The sequence below is a fragment of the Mauremys reevesii genome, linkage group 3 (genome assembly GCF_016161935.1).
Source record: "Mauremys reevesii isolate NIE-2019 linkage group 3, ASM1616193v1, whole genome shotgun sequence".
NCBI lineage: Eukaryota > Metazoa > Chordata > Testudines > Geoemydidae > Mauremys > Mauremys reevesii.
This window is the reverse complement of record NC_052625.1, coordinates 106,540,075-106,558,616: the sequence shown is the minus strand read 5'-3', so window position 1 is coordinate 106,558,616 and position 18,542 is coordinate 106,540,075. Positions and strand designations below refer to the sequence as shown.

The 18,542-nt window shown below is 42.4% G+C and overlaps 1 protein-coding gene across 1 annotated transcript; it reads left to right on the top strand.

The window, feature by feature from the left end:
* The first annotated feature begins 10,342 nt into the window (after positions 1 to 10,342).
* Positions 10,343 to 17,703, top strand: SMIM28 (small integral membrane protein 28). The gene is made up of 2 exons (XM_039532508.1): positions 10,343 to 10,453; positions 17,147 to 17,703. Exons 1-2 carry the CDS (start codon positions 10,343 to 10,345, stop codon positions 17,549 to 17,551), a joined length of 516 nt encoding a protein of 171 aa, XP_039388442.1. The 3' UTR covers positions 17,552 to 17,703.
* Positions 17,704 to 18,542: the final 839 nt, after the last annotated feature.

Below are 18,542 nucleotides of genomic sequence, written 5' to 3'. Positions count from 1 at the left end.
TATCGTTAAAGAAAGTTTAACGGGATTTTTAATGGTGTGTTTGCCATGGTACTAAGCAGATTGCATAACAAACCCCCGAACTTGTTGAGTGCTGCACAGTGACTGGGTTATGTTAACACCTTTAACCCATGTATTCCACCTGAATTAATAGAACAGATTTCACTCTGCAAAGGAGAGATTGTGGCAGGAGGTGGGTTTTTCAGCCTTCATTCCTGCTGCCAAAGAGGATGAAATCTGGACTGATGATGAGCGTAACTCATCCAGGTCTTTCTGCTGGAGGAGATGATCTTAACAGGTCCTGCGTGGATGAGTTAGTACAGTCACTTGGGGTAGGTCTACACCACAATAAAAAGCCTGAAAAACAAGTCTCAGAGCATGGGTCAGCTGATCCGAGGTCATGGAGCTCGGGCAGAAGGGGGTAAGAATAGCTATGCAGACATTTGAGTTCAGGCTGGAACCTGGGCTCTGAGAACCTTCCCCCCTTGGAGGGGTCTCAGAGCCGAGGCTCCAGCCTGAACATCTATACCACAGTTTTTTAGCCTCACTCTACAAGCCCCATGAGCCTGAAGCAGTTGACCCAAGCCAACCACAGGTCTTATTGCAGTGTAGACATACCTTTGAATGCTTGTATCTAAAGCCAGCCTTGGAGTGATATACAGAGTTATGAGTGAGGGCATGTAATACAAAAATGGTGAACTTCAGAACCTTAGAAAAAAACAGATGTCCTCTAATAATGGACAAGTCTCAAAAGATTCAGCATTTTAGTATGGATACTCATCTGAACTGTATGAAACATTTATATTATATTCAGAGTAATGGAAAGAAACTGGCAAAGGAAAACAATCTGTATTTGGTAGGGACCACTTCAAATTCAATATTTGTCACACCTCAATATTTGTCTATAGTAACATGTTATCCACCTCTGTTTCTTTAGGATCTTCTAAGCACAGAGATACTGCAATTCTTGCAGTTGTTAGAAGTGGTGAATACAGTACTGAATTTTTAAATGGTCCCCAATTGATTCAGAGAGTCATCTGCATTTAACATCTGTATTAGAAATTCTATTGAATTAGCTTCTCTCTGTGATCCAGAAAGGGTTTTAGTTCAGAAGGTCAGAATTCAACTTTACTGTTAATTGTTTACCTATTTGTATGCATTTTATAGAAGTCCAGACACGCATACCATGTTGTTACTAGAAATTAAACCTAAGGTTTAAAGGTTAGAGAGGAGACACTTTTATGATCCATTTAGCTATCAACTTTTGTAAATCCAAAAAAAATCTCAACAATCAGTCCATAAAAACATATAGGGAAAGGAGCCGCAAAGAACTTTGATTCTGACTGGAGTGGAGCTTTGTAGATTAATTCATTTACTTTGACATATTCCTCATGTTTCCAAGAGGTTTGAAGAAATAGATTTATCTAGCTAAGCATTTCTAATGCACTTGTCCCCGTAAAAATAAACTCTACACATAAATTATGAACCATCAGTTCTTCCACTATCACTATGGGGTCAAACTCCCTAGATGCTTTTGAAAACCCCACTAGACACCTAGCTCAATCTCTAGGCACCTACATACCTTGAAAAATCTGGCCATCAGTGACTGTCTTTCAGGAGGAAAGCTGCTAGACTTGCTTTCCAGATTTTTTATGGGGGAAGGCCTTTGTAAAGCAATGAGACAAACATCCAAAAGCTGGCTAGAATCAGGTTCTGCCTCCTCTCTGGTGGTAGGAAACACAAGAAATGCCAGTGAAGCTTGATCATCAGGAAAATCATCAAAGGATTAGTCCTGTAATTCTCATACATAGTCGGTTGCAGGGCTGCTGCTAGCAGGTCAGCTTTCTGTACCAGATATGGACTGGCTACAGGGCTTCCATCATGGAGAGAGAGAGAGAGAAAGAGAGAGGTGTTCTCTCTGAGATACTTTACGGCACTGTTACCAGCTCAGGTACAGTATGTTACATATAGCATGACCTAGGGACAGTGGTGCAAGTAGATTTTAATTCTTACTGGTACAGTACTGACCCCTTGATCCCTCCTCCCCCTCCTCACAAAAAATGTTCCATGACTAGAGCCCTGCGCGGATAGAAATTTATACCCGTGGATGTGAATAGCCACAGATAGAAATCTGTATCCGCTGAACCACAGGGCTCTCCTGGGAAGCGCAGCAGCAAAAGGAGCAGAACGTGGGGCTGCCGCTCCCAGGAGCCAGCACCAGGGGCGGCTCTAGCCATTTCGCTGCCCCAAGCACAGCGGCACGCCGCGGGGGGTGCTCTGCCAGTCACCAGTCCCACGGCTCCAGTGGACCTCCCGCAGACGTGCCTGCGGATGCTCCACCGAAGCCGCAGAACCAGCAGACCCTCCACAGGGACGCCTGCAGGAGGTCCGCCGGAGCCGCCTGCCGCCCTCCCGGCGACCGGCAGAGCGCCCCCCGCGGCATACTGCCCCAAGCATGCTCTTGGCGTGCTGGGGCCTGGAGCCGCCCCTGGCCAGCACCCCATGCGGGCAGCTCCTCTGGTGTGACTGTTCCGCCCCTAGCCCTTCCACGCAGCTGTGTCTCCTGTCTGGAGTCTGTACAGCCCTGCCGGAGGACAGGGCTGGGGGTGGTACAGCTGCACCAGAGGAGCTGCTGGCATGGGGCACTGGCTCCTGGCAGCGGCAGTCCCAAGTTCTCCTCCTTTCGCTACCGCAGTTCCCGGGAGAGCCCTGTGGCTCAGCGGATACAGATTTATATTCGTGGATATCTGCAGCCGCGGGTATAAATTCATATCCGTGCAGGACTCTATAATTCATTCTTGAAAAATGTGACTTTCCAGTATGGTGTGGCGGCAATAAATGTCTTAATGGTATGGCGTACCTGACCATACTGGCTTACTTGCACCACTGCCTAGGGTGGGAACTTTAGAATACCATTTTAGCATTCCATCACAGGGCCTGCTGACAGAAAGCAGGGAATGGCTGGGAGTCACTCTTCACCCGTGAAAGTCAGAGGAGATAAGATGGAATATGATACAGTAGAGAATAGGGACTCAAGAGACCTGAGCTCTATTCCCAGCCCTACTACTGACATGCTGTGTAACCTACGTTGCCCCTCCACCTTTTGTCTTGCTTATTGATGTTGTAAGCTCTTTGGGCCAGGGACTTTTCTTATTATGTGCTTGCATAGCCTAGCACAGTGGGGCCCTCATCTCAGCTGAGGACTCAAGGCACTACTGTAATACAAATGGATGGCTGCGACACACAATATAAGGTCTGTGTCAGAGTTGCTTTCTGCAGAGTCTAAGAGTGGAGCAAAGATGCTGTATTTACATTTTGTATGCTTTAATAATGATAGGTTTTATTTTCTAGGCAAGATTTCCAGTTATTAATTTATTAATGACATTAATAAATACGCATTTTTATTCTGTATGCTTTTCCTTCTGTGCACACATTAATTATTGTTTCTGTATAAAGTCTGTAAATAAGCTTATTTACCAGAACAAGATTGACACACACATTCTATATACTTTCAGCATCTTTTTTGACCCTCCTCCAAAAACACACTCCAGTCTTATCTCACCCCAGAAGGAGAAAGAGAAAAGAAGAGTAACATTACCCATCTCTTTTCTGCATCTGAGAACAGTTTGATTCATTAAAGGGGGAAGCTGTATGGAGTTTGAGCTACATGATCAGTTCTGGTCTGAGGGCACATAATGAGATCATCACACAAGTACCAGCTGGTGACCAGCTAAATAGCAGCAAACAATAAGTCAATTAAGCTGTGGAAATGAAGGAATGGATGACCAATGAAGAGAAAGGAATGAGGAAGTACACTGAGGCCCCAGTTCAGCAAGGTACGCAAGTGTGTGCTTAGTTTTAAGCATGTAAATAGCCTCATTGAGAAGTCAATAGACTGAAATTCTGCTTTGGCAGGAGGAATGGACTGGATGCTCTAACAGGGTTTTTCCCTATCTCTAAATTCTTTACTTCTAACTCCTCATCGGTAATGAGATACAATCTGTGAGATGCTTAAGCATGTGCCTAATTTTAAACATGTGAGTAGTGGTGTTACATAGCCCTCGCTGAATCAGGCCTTAGTCTCCCAAAGCAATTTAGTGGTGGTTTTGAATCATTCAAAAGTAATCTGAATAAAAAACACACTAGAAGATGCACTAAAGGGAACAATGGTGACTTGGCAAGAGGCAGACTACATGATCTAAAAGCTCTTTTCTACTTGCAGATGTTATTATATATTGCTTTGAAGTTTAAAAAAAAAAACATTGCTTGCCTCTGCATCTCTATAGAGTGCTGGGAAGAGCAGAGTGCACAACTCAGCAGTTAATTTTAATTATTGATTGAGATATTTACTTATGGCTTTTGTATGAAATTGCATATAAACGTATTGTAGATTTGAGTAGAAGGTAGATGGCTGGAGAATAATGGTCCCTGAGGGAAAGGCAGAAAACAGACCAGGATAAAGAAATGTGTTTGTTCTTCAAGTCTGGAGGCACCCTATAGGTCTATGAGACAGAAGGCTGGATTAGCCACTCTGTTACATCAGTTTTACACTTTGTAACTCAGCTGAAATCAGTGGAGTTACACCTGGGGTAACAGTGATGCAACAGAGTGGAGAATCAGGCCCATAGCCTGCTTTGGATATGCCAAGCAAGCTTATGCACACTAGCTAAAGGCCTAATCCTCCAGCCATTGAAATCAAAGTCAAAGTTTCCATTCACTTCCAATGTGTGAGATCATGGCCTAAGACAGCAGCAGAGATAGGGTGATCAGATGTCCCAATTTTGTAGGGACAGTCCCGATATTTGGGGCTTTTTCTTATATAGGCTCCTATTACTCCCCACCCGCTGTCCCGATTTGCAGAGATAACATTTATAACACTGCCAGCGCTACCCCAAGAAGCAGAGGCTTTTGACAGCATAAATAGGTCTTCCTTTGAATGGATAGAAAGTATTATAGTAATACTTAGTTAGTAATAACTAACATGGCACTTTTTAGTCTGAAAAATTCCCAAAATGCTTCAACCCCCCCCCCCCCAAATCCCCACCAAATACAGGAAACCGTTGGCATTGATGCCAACTCTCAGCTTTTTAATCAACACACAACAGCTTAGGACAGGAAGTGAAGAAAAATATCACATACTTTTGAAAGTGGAGGGGGATTTTAAAGTGGGCAGAATGTACATTAGAATGTGGCTGTGACGTCAAAGTTAACATAACGTTGGGTCCTCATTCCCACCTCACTGAGTGAACAAATTGCTGTGGCACCTGGCTGTGAGTCATGGGAAGGAGGACATTTCTTACCTTTCTGTTGCTGTTAGTTTCTGTTTTATTATTTGATACCCAGCCTGCCAAACCTAATGTAACCTACTACCCACTCCCTCTCTCCCAAATGTGTTCCTTTTGCTGTTGCTGGAGTGTCACTCACTGGAGAAAAGCCTGGAAAATTCTCTCAGGAAGCACATTCACAAGAAGCAAAACACCACTCAGAACAAAAAGATTCAAGGATTTGCCTTCAACTCCAACATTCATGGACTTAGGTTTTCAGGTCTGTTCAACACCCCTTCCATGCTTTTACACAGTGTAGAAATACTGTATGCCTTGGGGGCCACCACAACTTCAAGAAAGGATTTATAAGTTATAGCAGTGCCAATGAAGGTCAACAATGATGATTAAGAGTTCAGAGAGCTTAACTTTAGAGAAAAGACAGAAGAGCATTTGCTGAAGCTTAGCTAAAAGAGGGACAAGATAACACTATATATTGCAAATATTGGAAGGACAAATATTAAGAAGTGAAAACAAAGTGTTTAGGATGAAGAGGAATAATCAGGCTGAACTCAACAAGGGACAATTTAGGGCAAGTTTTGGAAAATTTCCATAACACAGACTCTGTCTACAAAAAAAGTCTCTCAAGGGAAATGGTGGAATCACATTGTGGAGTTCTTCAAAACAAGGCTAGGTAGACAAAACACTGAGGAATATCCTGTAAGTACCATGCTGCTTTGGCAGGAGGAAAAGACTGGATGCTCTAAATAGCCTTTTTCCTATCTAAATTCTTTGCTTCTGACTGCTCACCCACAGAAACTCCAGATCAATACCACAGACATACTCCCTCTGCTCCCACTGCCTCTGTTGCTTCCATTCCAAGTTATCTGACAATATTCTAACAGGTTGAAAATGTTTTGGAATTTGTTCCCCCATCTCAGTTGCTAAAGATTACAAGAGTGCTTAATTTGTCAAGCAACATTATTGGCCAGATTCTCAGCTAGCACAAGTCAGTGTAGCTCCCTTGACTTCAATGTAGCTATTCCAACATACAGCAGAGAAGAATCAGGCTCTTTAGGTACAAATTGGTTTTGCTCCCAAAAGCATTTATCAGCCTTTTTGAATGTTTGTTTAAATTACACAAAAAGGTTGCTGTTCAGTGTTCAGACTTCTCAACTTCAAACAAGTCCAAATCTTGAGATGGTTGAGAACCTACAGGAACAAGTGGACTGATTTTTATTTTTTTTTTTAAAAGGACAAAAGAGAACATTTTCCACATAGCATGAGAGATAAAGGGTCTTCCCGTCACAAGAGTACATGTAGCTTTTCAGGAAGAGACAACAATTTAATGTGGTAATGCATCATTTGTTCGTTATTTAACATTTATATTGTGGTAGGCTCAGTCAGGTTGTGTCTTAGGTACTCTTCCAACACAGCAGCCATTATAACAAAGCAAGTGTGACATTAGGTGGAGAGTAGGAGCAGAGACAAGAGACAGGTGTCAGTTTCAAGATTAGCTGCACATTGGACACCCTTCTCTCCCCCCTCCTCCAGTCTTTGAGGGCACCCACTTAAGGTTTCATGCTAAAAATCCCCAAAGGTTCTGTCCCCACTGGGCATACTTTAGTGCAGGACTGAGCAGGATTTTCCCTACAATTGCAGCTTTAGCTGCTATATGTTGGGTTAGAGACAGTCACCTGAAAGGACAGCAGAGAGACTCTCTCCTGTGCTCTCAATGATCCCCACACTGGGCCTAGGCAGTGTGATTAATACATTATAAAACCAGAAGTGGACACTTGATAATATGGTCTGGCCTGAACAATACAGAACACAGAACTTCCCTAAGTTAATTCTTGTCTAGATCGAAAAGCATCAAGTCTTGAATTGCAAGTTTCCAGGAGAGGATCCACCACAACCCTTGGTAAATTGTTCCAATAGCTAATTACTCTCATTATTAAAAAATTGCTCCTTATTCCTAGTCTAAATTGGTCTACCTTCAACTTCCAGACATCGTATCTTGCCATACCTTTGTCTGCTAGATTGAAGAGCTCTCTGTTATCAAATTTCTGTTCCCCATGTAGGTAGAGGAGGAAGTTGCTTGATTCAAATACAGATGGGACAAGAGCCAGACCTACAAAAGGAGTAGATTGGGACTGGAGGCCGTGGGGGAGGAGAGGGGAAATAGATTGGAAATTGCGGGAAGGGACACCCTGGGAAAGGAGACTGGGATGGGGGACAAATTAGACTGAGGAAATGAAGTGGAGGAAGGGGGGATAGAACTGATGGAGGATCCAGGGTGAAGGGAAAGAACTGGTGCTGCCTCAGCAAAGAGACTGGGGTAAGGAGCCAGGAAAAGGAGAGACTGGGACAAGGAATCAGGAAGGGACGTGGGGTGGGACAGGGGAGAATAAGGATACTGGATGAGGAGCCTTGGACTGGCAGCCAATGGTAATTGGCAATATGGACAGGTGGGAGGGGAAACAAGAGACAGACTGGAAGAAGAGCTGTAACGGGGAAACAGAGACTGGCTCGGAAAGGAGCATGGAACTGGATGCATGGAGTGAAGATGGATATTGGGATGGGGAGTTGGCAGAGGTAAGAATAGGACTTCTGGGCAAGGAGACTGGGACTAGGATGAGAAGCCTAAGGAGTGGAGACTGGGACTGGGTGTCAGTTCAGCAAATATCCGTAAGACCAACTGGCAAAATAGATGTCTCATTCCTACCTACTGCAGTTCCACACTGAGGAGAAACTACTACTGCTGGATTAGTTCTGATAACTGAAATTTGTGGTGGATCTAAGGGTTCCAACCCTGCTGATGACGTGTGTGTGTTTTGATAGGTCACATGATGGAATTCTGGTCGCAAGTGAAGCACTCAAAAGTTAGCAAATGCCAAAATTAAAGTTGCTTGAGCAACCCAATTCAGCACCGTGGGTGCATGAATTTGGACACAGTCTTTAATTATAGGCTCACATACTATTTTTTTTTTTTTTTTTTTTACACACACAAGCCCTGCCTCGTTCACTGCACACAGTAACAGTTGCTTGTTATGTGAACACAGTCTATTCAATATTTTGTTTTCTCCTTATTGTTCAACGTGTGGGCCTAGGGTTTATTAACTGCATACTATACTATTCAAACCCTGCTCTGAAGACTGAATTATTAATTCTTCAGACTTTTCTGCGGTGTTCATCACTACAGTGTCTGCGTGCTTCACAAACTCAATGCCCCCGTGGGTTTTATCCCCATTTTACAGATGGGGAACTGAGGCACAAAGAAGAAGATACAAATAAATCCATAATTTTGGGTGCCAAATTTGAGACACCTAGGACCTGATTTTTCAGAATAATTAGTATTATATAGCACTTCATGTGTTCAAAGCACAGCTCCCGTTGACTATGGGTGCTGAGCATTTCTGCAAATTAGACCCAAGGTCTCAAGAAAGACAGACATCTGCAAAATAAAGGACAATCAGCAACCACTTGTGAAGAATTTGGTTGCAGTGACTTGCCCAGCATATGAACTCTAGCAGATTCTAGGATAGAATCCAATTCCTCAAGGTGGCATTCCCCCGGGTGGGATTTCTCTTCCTCCAACCCCCTGCCTCGTTCACTACATGCTTTCCAACTTCTGCAACAAAATGACAAAGGGCCCTGCAAACAGTTTCCCCTCACTACAGAGCCCTGATTCATCTCCAGAGCAGGGTCATTCTGTGCAATGAATGAGACAGGGGTCCTGTAATGAAAGACTTTGTAACGCTTAGGCATGAGGGGACTAATTTAAGGTTGCACAAGCAACCATAATTCTGGCATTTCCTAAATTTTCAATATTAAGGTTGCAAAGTCAAACAATGTTCTTTTATGACTTCTTTTTGTGCATGATTATATACACATATACGAGTCCCTTAAACTGTGTGTATGTATGTATACTTTATTGTATGAGCCTGATTTTCAGCTGGGCTGAGTACCCACAGCTCCCATTGCCTTTTACTGGAGAATCAGGCTCCAAGTCTTTTTTTAAAAAGTGTTAAGTTAGAGAAGAAAAAAAATGTAAGTCTGTGTCAGAGCAGGGCATAAAAGCCAGAAATCCTGCCCCCCAGACCTGTGTTCCCACCTCTAGGCCATGTTCCTTCTTGCCTGTACAACCAAACCTTTCAGGTTACTGAAAATAATTGCTCCTGCAGTTGCATGTACTAACAGACCCTCCTTCTACACAGAATGAAAAAATAACCTGTCCACTTTAAAAAAAAAATAGCCTTGCCTCCACCCATCTCTAGCTAAATATCACCTCAATGAGATGTGAATAAAAAAAAACAAATCCCAACAATGTGTAAACTAAACTGATTTCAGTCTAAAAAGGAGTAAACAAGGGCAGAATTAAGCAGTTATCAGATTTGTTATTATTATTAAAAGTAATCATATATTCTCAGTGACCAAAGCCTTTGCTGGCAAAGATCGCTCACTGGATTTATCATTAACATCTACATTCTAATGCTCCTAAATAATTCAGCAGAGCATTCAGCCTTATGTCCTTGTCTCTCTACCCAGAAATCACTCACTGTTTACTGTGCGTTCCAGCAAAGGTAAAGAGAAAATTTGGCTTGATTCCCCCTCTCCCCCCTTCTTACAAGGTGCATGGAACTTTCTCTCTGGGCATGGGAACTCTTTAAAACACCCCAGAATTATGTTAATTAGATATCTAAATTTAGAAAATTATTTATCCACAAAGAGTCAGGACCATGTGGTAACAGATTCACATGCAAATTCCCCTTTAATAATCCTAGTGCAGGGAACTCTCCAATCAGAAAGCTATCCCGTCCCTGATACCTGATGCCAGCTTTTCTGGTAATGTAGGCCACTGAAGCAAATCCAGAGAGATTGAGTTGGAACTGAGAGTAGCATCTGAGATCTATTTGGTTGGTTTTTCACTTTTTGCCTCCTCGCCACTGTCAATAGGGAAGAATTTATAAAAGGATCATTAGCTGAGAGCCTCCCATCTGGATCTGGACTACGAGGTGAGGGCACTGTTTAAAGCTGTGAGGCAAGGTGGAAGGACTAAGACGGAGTATCAGGTTAATGAAACCATGAGGTGGCTCTTAGGCAGCAGCTGGAGGAAATTTGGACATGCTGACAGGGGGAACTACGACTGGTTAACTAGTGAACCAGGTGTGCCACTTCTGGAAACCCAGTTGCAGGTCAGTACCATGGCTTCTCTTTCGGGAATGTTCTTTGGCTTTTTTTGTGAAACGCCTTGGTGTATGTGGCAGTGGTAATGACTGGATGTTGGGACACTAGGATTTATACCAATGGAAACAGAGATAGCATTTGATAACAGAAAGTTGATGCATGTCCTCGTTGCATTTAGCTTGTTTTTCCTCCTACAAAAACACAAATATATTTAAGCTTTAAAACTTGAGAAGGAAAAACTTGCAGGTGTAGGCAGCAAAAGAAGTTTCATTTTTTTTTTTTAATTTGGAAAGAGTATACACTGCATTCTACATTTTATACTTCCTTTCTTTTGTTTTTAAATATACACACACACTCTTTGGATCTGATCCCTAGAAGCCCTTCTACAGCTGTTAGTGTGAGTAGTACTCAGCAATGAACTCTTGTTCTCTAAGCTGTACAATGATTACTTCTTAGTGGAGGGAAAATATGTAGGGATGTGGGGGAAGGGAAATGTCTGTCAGAGATAAAAACACAGCCTGCTTTTCTATTGTTGCCTGGTACTGAAAACAGTCTCAGCTTCAAAGGTGCAAGTTTAACCCTGGTGTAAATCCACCAACTTGAGCAGAGTTACACCAGGAATGAGATTGAAAGCTGCAGCAAACAAGACACCAAGCACACTGAAACAAAATAAAATAAGGAAAGTGGGGTTTTTTATGGCCCTGAGATTGTAACTAATTCCAGATTAAATTAAACAGAACCAGCCCATTAGTGGCACTACCAGAACAATAGTAGATGGCGAGATCTTCATCCTATTAAACTAATGTCCTTTTGTCAAAAGAAGTGACCTGTGATGAAAAAAAATATATAAATTTTTTGCAACAAACTCACTCCTGTTGTGCTTCCATGCTAACAGGTATATGAATAACTTTGAAAATTGAGATTAACGTTACTCTGCAACAAAATAATGTTTATAGAGACAGATAACTACTATTAATATGATTTTATATATTACATATTTATATAGATACACATCAAATGAATATTTCCTGTATCAATTTAACATTCAATAATGCTGTGAAAACTTAAAAAAAAAAAACCAAAACCACCTATTAAAAAAAAGTGTCATTTTCCAAAAGTGCCTAAGTGATTTAGGAGCACAAATCCCAATGATTTCTGATTGAGTTAGGAACATAAATCCTCTTTGGAAGTTTTGGAAATTCTACCTTCGTGTATATCACCCACGCCTCCTTAAAAAAAAACCAAACAAACCCATGAATATATTCAATTCATCATTCAGTACCTCTCCTATTTATATTTAAAATAATTCAAATATACTATCCAAGGCTCTGGGCATCCTAACAAATCATTAACAATATAATAAAATCCCAGCAGCATTTAAAATAATTTTAGTAGGAACTCAGCAGCCAGGCATCTCCTTTCCGCCCCTACATCATTCTAGGAAGCACACCTTCTCATAACTTCCCTTATTAAGTCATCATCTACAATGAGTCCGTATGTGGATAGCGACAAGTTTTATTTTATCTAAATAGAGTTGACAATGGAGTTCCTCCTTATGGAAATGGCATACAACTCATCTGTTCTCTACGTTTCATTCCTTTACCAACTAATATGGGTGAAAAGCCCATCCAAACTGACAAGGGTCATGTAACCTGCAAGCTGGCAGTTGTACATACCCAGCATGTTAAAACAAGTACAGGCTGACTTGTAGTGAAAGGCTTTACTCCTTATGGTCCTTCCCAGTGCGCAGTTGTTTGAAAATTGACCCTCTTTTTCAGTTCCTAGTAAGATATAAATTAAAGGGAGAGAGAATAAATTCCACAGGAAGTTATTTAAAATGCCCAAGTAATTTCATTTATGTTTAAAGCACTATAAATCAGTGGATGCCAATGGAAACATCTGTTTCTCCTTCTCCTCTTCTTTATTACGAAGGTCATTTCTCACGAAAAGAAGAGAAGTTCGTCTGCTCCTGTTGCTTCTTCCTCGCTCAAAGTCATAATCCTTTGTTTATGATATCATAATATCCACAACTACTATCTATGTCATCACACACAGAGGCTATCAGCATCATTAGAACAATTTACCAAGGGTGATGGTGGATCCTTCCTCACTGGCAATTCTTTAAAGAAGAATCAAGATCGGCTGTTTTCCTAAGAGATATGCTCTAGTTTGGGAAGGCTTGTGTATTATACAGGAGGTCAGGCTAGATGATCACAGTGTTCAGGCCTTAGACTCTATGAAATAAAGGGCAAGCAGCAGGAGCAAATGTCCAGAAAATGCCATTTTAAATTTTAAGGAGTTTCTCAGTGCATGTTTGCTTTTTCCATTTCACTCGATCTAGACACTGAAACTTAGTGTTATTTGTTTTTAGACAGTTTCACTTTGTGGTACCCATGCACCCATGTGGTACAGAATGCAGTCCCATGGTACCCATGCACTTGTAGATTTCTGCTATTTTGCTTCTCAGCGCTTCGGAGGAAAGAGATTTTTAAAAAGGTGATTTTTTTTGTTTAATTGCATTAAAATATTTCCATTCAAAACTTTTTCAAATAGATCTACATTAAATACTTGTCTGTCCCTTTAAGAAGCGCAGTCTTTATACCATGCAGCTTTCTTTAGTAATAATAATAAATAATTTAAGTCTGTAACAGATAAATCGTCTCCAAATACTCTTTTCCATGAGACGGTATGCCTACAAGAAATTTACTAACTCTAAATGTTTCTTGGATCAACCTCTCTAGTGTTTACAAAGATAATGTAAAGTGTTCGGCAGGTGGCATATCAAAATAATCTCTCATCTTCTCTATCCCAGACAAAGAGATAATGTGAATTTTGCCTCAAGTGAGGACTGCAGCACTGGCCTTAATAATGCACTTTATAAAAAATACTTTTGATAAAAATATCCAAATAATGCATTAGTTACCTAGAATCTGATTCTTCATAACATACTTCCCTTGGGGAGTCATTTGTATCTGTGCAAAGCAAAGATGTGAAATGTTACTGAATAGGAATGGTAGTGATTTACACCAGCTTTTCACTGGTGTAACTAACTACACAAAGTGCTAGACAGTTGATAATCTGGTCCTTAACCTCTCTTGATCAGTTTTGAAAGAGGAATCCATTGTCCCTCCCTCCACTCAAATTCAAAAGAGAGAAAACCAGACTGAATCTCTAATCCCAGCTAGTTCATATTTTAGTATCTATATTCAACATACAAAACTACACCAAAATAATATGCTTGCAAAGTCAAGCCCCCAAAAGTTGGGAAATGCCAGAAGTAAAGTTGCCTGTAAAATCTTAATTCAGCCCCCTCGTGTGTGCACACATTATGATAGTCTTTTCATGACATGTTCACGTACTATTTTTCCAGAGGTGCCCTGCCTCATTCAGAGGACAGGATGGACAGTGCTCATTTAATGAGCAGCTAGTCAATACATTGTTTTCTCATGATTCAGTGTGGCCCAGGCCCTGTTTACTGTAAACTATTCAAACCTTGCTCTGAAGATGGAATTATTAATTCCTCATAGGCTATTGTATGGTGTTCATCACTACAGTATCTCAGTGCTTTACAAATATGAAAATTTATTTTCACAGCCCCTCTGGGAGATGAGGGGGTATTACCACAAATGGGGAACAGATTAAGATTCAGATCAAAATGTCCCCTAAATTTGGGATCTCCAAACCCCAGGTTCTCATGTCAGGCACTCAGAAAATGAGGACACATAATTAGCAACCACCTGGAAAAAGTTTGGTTTAAGTCAGGGATTCTCAACCTTTTTCTCTTTGGGGCCCCCACAACATGCTATAAAAACTCTAAGGCCCACCTGTGCCACAACTATGTTTTTGCACATAAAAGCCAGGGCCGGCATTAGGGGGTAGCAAGCAGGGCAATTGCCCAGTGCCCCACAAATCTCAATTGGTCAGGATTCAGCCCTGGGGTGGCGGGATTCGGGGCCCCAGGCTTCAACTAGGATTGCCAACTTTCTAATCAAATACCGAATGCCCCTGCCCCACTTCACACCGCCACTTCCTCCAGGCTCTGCTCCCACTCACTCTCTCTCCCTCTCCCAATCACTTGCTGTCACTCACTTTCACCAGACTGGGGTTGCGGTGCAGGAGGGGGTGCAGGCCCATCTGGGGGTGCAGGCTCTGGCAGAGGGTTGAGGTGCAGGTAGGGCCAGCTCCAGCTTTTTTGCCACCCTAAGCAGCAAAGTGTGTGTGTGTGTGGGGGGGGGGAGACCCCAAATCTTCAACAACAGCTCAGCCACGCCGCTTCATTCTTCGGTGGTGGGTCCTTCGCTCCGAGAGGGACTGAGGGACCCGCTGCCAAATTGCCGCTGAAGACCTGGACGTGCCACCCCTTTCCATTGGCCGCCCCAAGCACTTGCTTCCTTTGCTGGTGCCTGGAGCTGGCCCTGGGTGCAGGGCAGTGTTCCCTCCAGTTTTTTACGTCCATGTGAGGAATGAATTTTGTTATGTGCACCAATATGGAGGTGATGTGTGACATATCACCTTCAAATTGGTGCATATAACAAAATTCATGTGGTGGGGCCGAGGGGTTTGGAGTGTGGGAGGGGGTGCAGGGCTGGGGCAGAGGGTTGGGGTGCAGGCTCTGGGGTGGAGCTGGAAATGAGGTGTTTGGGGTATAGGCTGCCCTGGGGCTGGGGAGAGAGAGGGCTCCCTCATCCCTCTTTCACCACAGCAGCTTGGGGCTGGGTGAGAGATGCCTCTCCACAGCAGCTCTGGCGGGCCTGGGCCAGAGGAGGGGCACCTCCCCCCACACACACCTGTGCGGCCCTTGAGAGCTAGCTGTGCAGCTTACAGGGAACGTAGGTACAGGGTCCCGGCAGCACTTACCAAGGCTCCCAGGAAGCAGGTGCCGTCCCCAGAGCTCCCATTGTTTGCGGTTCCCGGCCAATGGGCACTGCGGAGTTGGCACTAGGACCTGGCAGACACTTCCGGGAGCCACACAGAGCTAGAGAGCCTACCTTAGCTCCAGGACGCTGTTGCGCCACCGTCCAGACTTAACAAGCTGGTTGGTGGTGCCGACCAGAACCGCCAGGGTCCCTCTTATACCAGGTGTTCCGGTTGAAAACCAGATGCCTGGCAACCCTAGCTTCAGCCCCTTGTGGTAGGGCTTCAGCTTTCTGCCCTGAGCCCCAGCAAGTCTAATGCCAGCCCTCCTTGGCGGCCCCCCTGAAATCTGCTTGCGGCCCCCGCTGGACCCCTGGTAGACAACCACTGTTCTACATGCTCCATTTTGCTGGAGGGAGCTGAAATTTAATTTTACTTTCTTCTGACTTGTTACTTCATGATCACATATTTGTAACCAAATAATATAGGTGGAGGGGTCATGATACATAGCCAGTTGAACATGAGGTCCCAGTGCAATGCTGTGGCTAAAAAGGCAAACATAATTCTTGGCTACATAGGCAGGGGAATGCCAAGTAGGAGTAGGGAGGTGATTTTACCTCTGTATATGGAATTACCGAGACCATTACTGAAACACCATGTCCAGTTCTGGAGTCCACACCTCAAAAAGGACATTGAAATATTGGAAAGGGTTCAGAAGAGCTACATGAATGATCTGAGGTCTGGAAAAATCTGCTTTATAATGAGTCTTAAGGAGCTCAATCTATTTAGTTTATCGAAGAGAAGGTTAAGAGGTGGCTTGATCACATTCTATAAGTACTCACCTGGGGAAGAGATTTCTGATAGCAGATTGGCTTGTGTAGTACCTTTTTCTGCTAGATTAAAGGCCTATGATTGGAAGCTGAAGCTAGATAAATTCAGACTAGAAATAAGGCACGGATCTTTAGCAATGAGGGTAACTAACCATTGGAATAATTTACCTGTGGTGAATTCTCCATCACTTGAAGCCTTAAAATTATGATTGAATGTCTTTCTAAGAGGTGTGTCAGCTTGGCAGAATTTTTTTTTTTAAATATTTCAACAGTTTATTTTTAAGCATTTTTCCCCAATTTTTAATCAATTTAAATTTTTGTAGCTGAGTAAATTTACTGGTTTTAAGCATTTTATTTTTCTCAATTTAAATATTTACACAGTTGTGGGAAATTGGGAAAATTAGATTCAAAAAGTTAAAGCTTTATAACCGTTAACACACAAATTGTTGACATCATGTCAAAATATACAAAGTAAATATCCTTAAATCAAACTCTAATAAGTTCTCAAGCAGCATTTTTCTTACTTTGCCAGTCTGTAAGCTTTGATCATCAGTGGGAATGTTTTTTCCATCAGTTTCTGTGTGTATGGTGAACTTGACGTTTACCAATAAAAATATTATCCTTCCAGGTCTCAAGATAGGTTATAGCTCAAATAGAAGTTATGGGCTTCATGCAGTGGCTGTCTGACCTTTTTCCTTCTGTTGACCACTTCAGAGAGGGCTCTTCCTCTAATCCCCTCCTCCCCTGCCACCAATACATCAATGATTCCTTCCAGTTCTTGGTTCTCAAAGTGTTTCATTTTGTGGACTACCAGGGAGAGCTCTGCAGACCACTGATCTACAGACTATAGTTTGAGAACAGTTAATATGGAAGATAGGAGATCACCAATAAATAGAAGCAGAGGCATTTGGTGAATGAAGGAGAGGGTATACGTATCCAACAGTTAAAGTAAAAAGGGAGCAAAAAATAAAGAAGAGATTTCAAGTTAAAGAAGTTTCTTGTTTGTTTTAATTACAGAGCAGACATCAGATCAGCTCAACCAAAGACGACGTAGAACCATTTCTATGCATCATCCTGCCTGCCACCATGCTGCTCTTCCTGGCATTCCTGCTGCTCTTCCTATACCGCCGCTGCCATCGACCCAGCCCCCAGGGGCAGATCTTCAGTATTGATCTCCCAGAGCACCTACCTGAGCGTGATGTGTCCGATTTCCTTTCAGTGCTGCCCTGGAACAGTGAGCAGAATTTCCACTACTCCACTCTGCTCCCTGAAGCCACCTTACTCACTGTAAGCTTGCCTCCATCATATGAGGAGGCCACTATGAAACCTCCTATGGGAGAGGCTCACATTGAGTTTTCTCAGGATCCAGTGCCTCCTTATGAAGAGAGTACACACTGGTCAACCAACAGTAAAACTTCCTAAGGAAACACCTTTGGCTGAAGCTTACAACCCATCAAGGCATAAACACGAGACACTAGTCATTAACGTTAGTGACAAAATTTTCAAATAAGGAAACAAAATTAATTGAGGAAGGAGCTTGGATTGATGTGGGATTACTTTAATACATTTAATGATTCAGCATTTCTAACCTCAATTCTCAGCAGCAAACACAGCTAAATACCAGGTTGGTGTGGGATGGGAGGAATTGTGGGGATAAAATGAATGATGTACCTCATACATTAACTAAATTGATGGACACTCACTTAGGTTAGAGAGCTGAATCTAGGATGTGGGCGATCAGCTATGAAAGGAGGCAAACTGTGCTGGATATATGCCAATTACTGAAAGGGCTTTTATCACAGAAATCTCTTCCTTTGTTTTTTTTTAAATTTTGTTTTTGATAATTTCAGTAACTTAATTTGAACAAACTCACTGATGCAGATCTCAGGAAAAGTGAACAAGAAATGAGGCCTATAAAGTATGGTCAGTGAATACCACCACTAGGTTCAGTGTCAGGCCTATAAACAGTAGATCAAGATTTTGCAGTCTGCCTTTCAGTCCATCAATGAGACTCAGTGTAACAAGCAGAAAGGATCAGACGTGATTCAACCATTTTGGGTTAAGAAGAAACAGACATCATGGCAACTGGTGGCACAGCAGGATATTCAGGCAGCTGATAAGCAGATGTGCAGTCCTATAAGTTGCGTGGGGCTGATGGTTTTACTTTGTTTTCTTGTTTAAAGCTTAAAAAGGAAATCAAACCCTGTAAGCTTTCAGTGCTGGACATGGAGGTGCAATGTATAAAGATTTAGAAAAAAATTGAAAAAAATAAATTAACTGTGAGAAAACTATTTTGTGTTTCAAACAAACACACACACACACACACACACATTTCCCCTTAGATCACTAGACAAATGTAAATGTAGCTGTTTAGATACAAAAGTAGAATTCAAGGAACTGGAGGAAATATGGA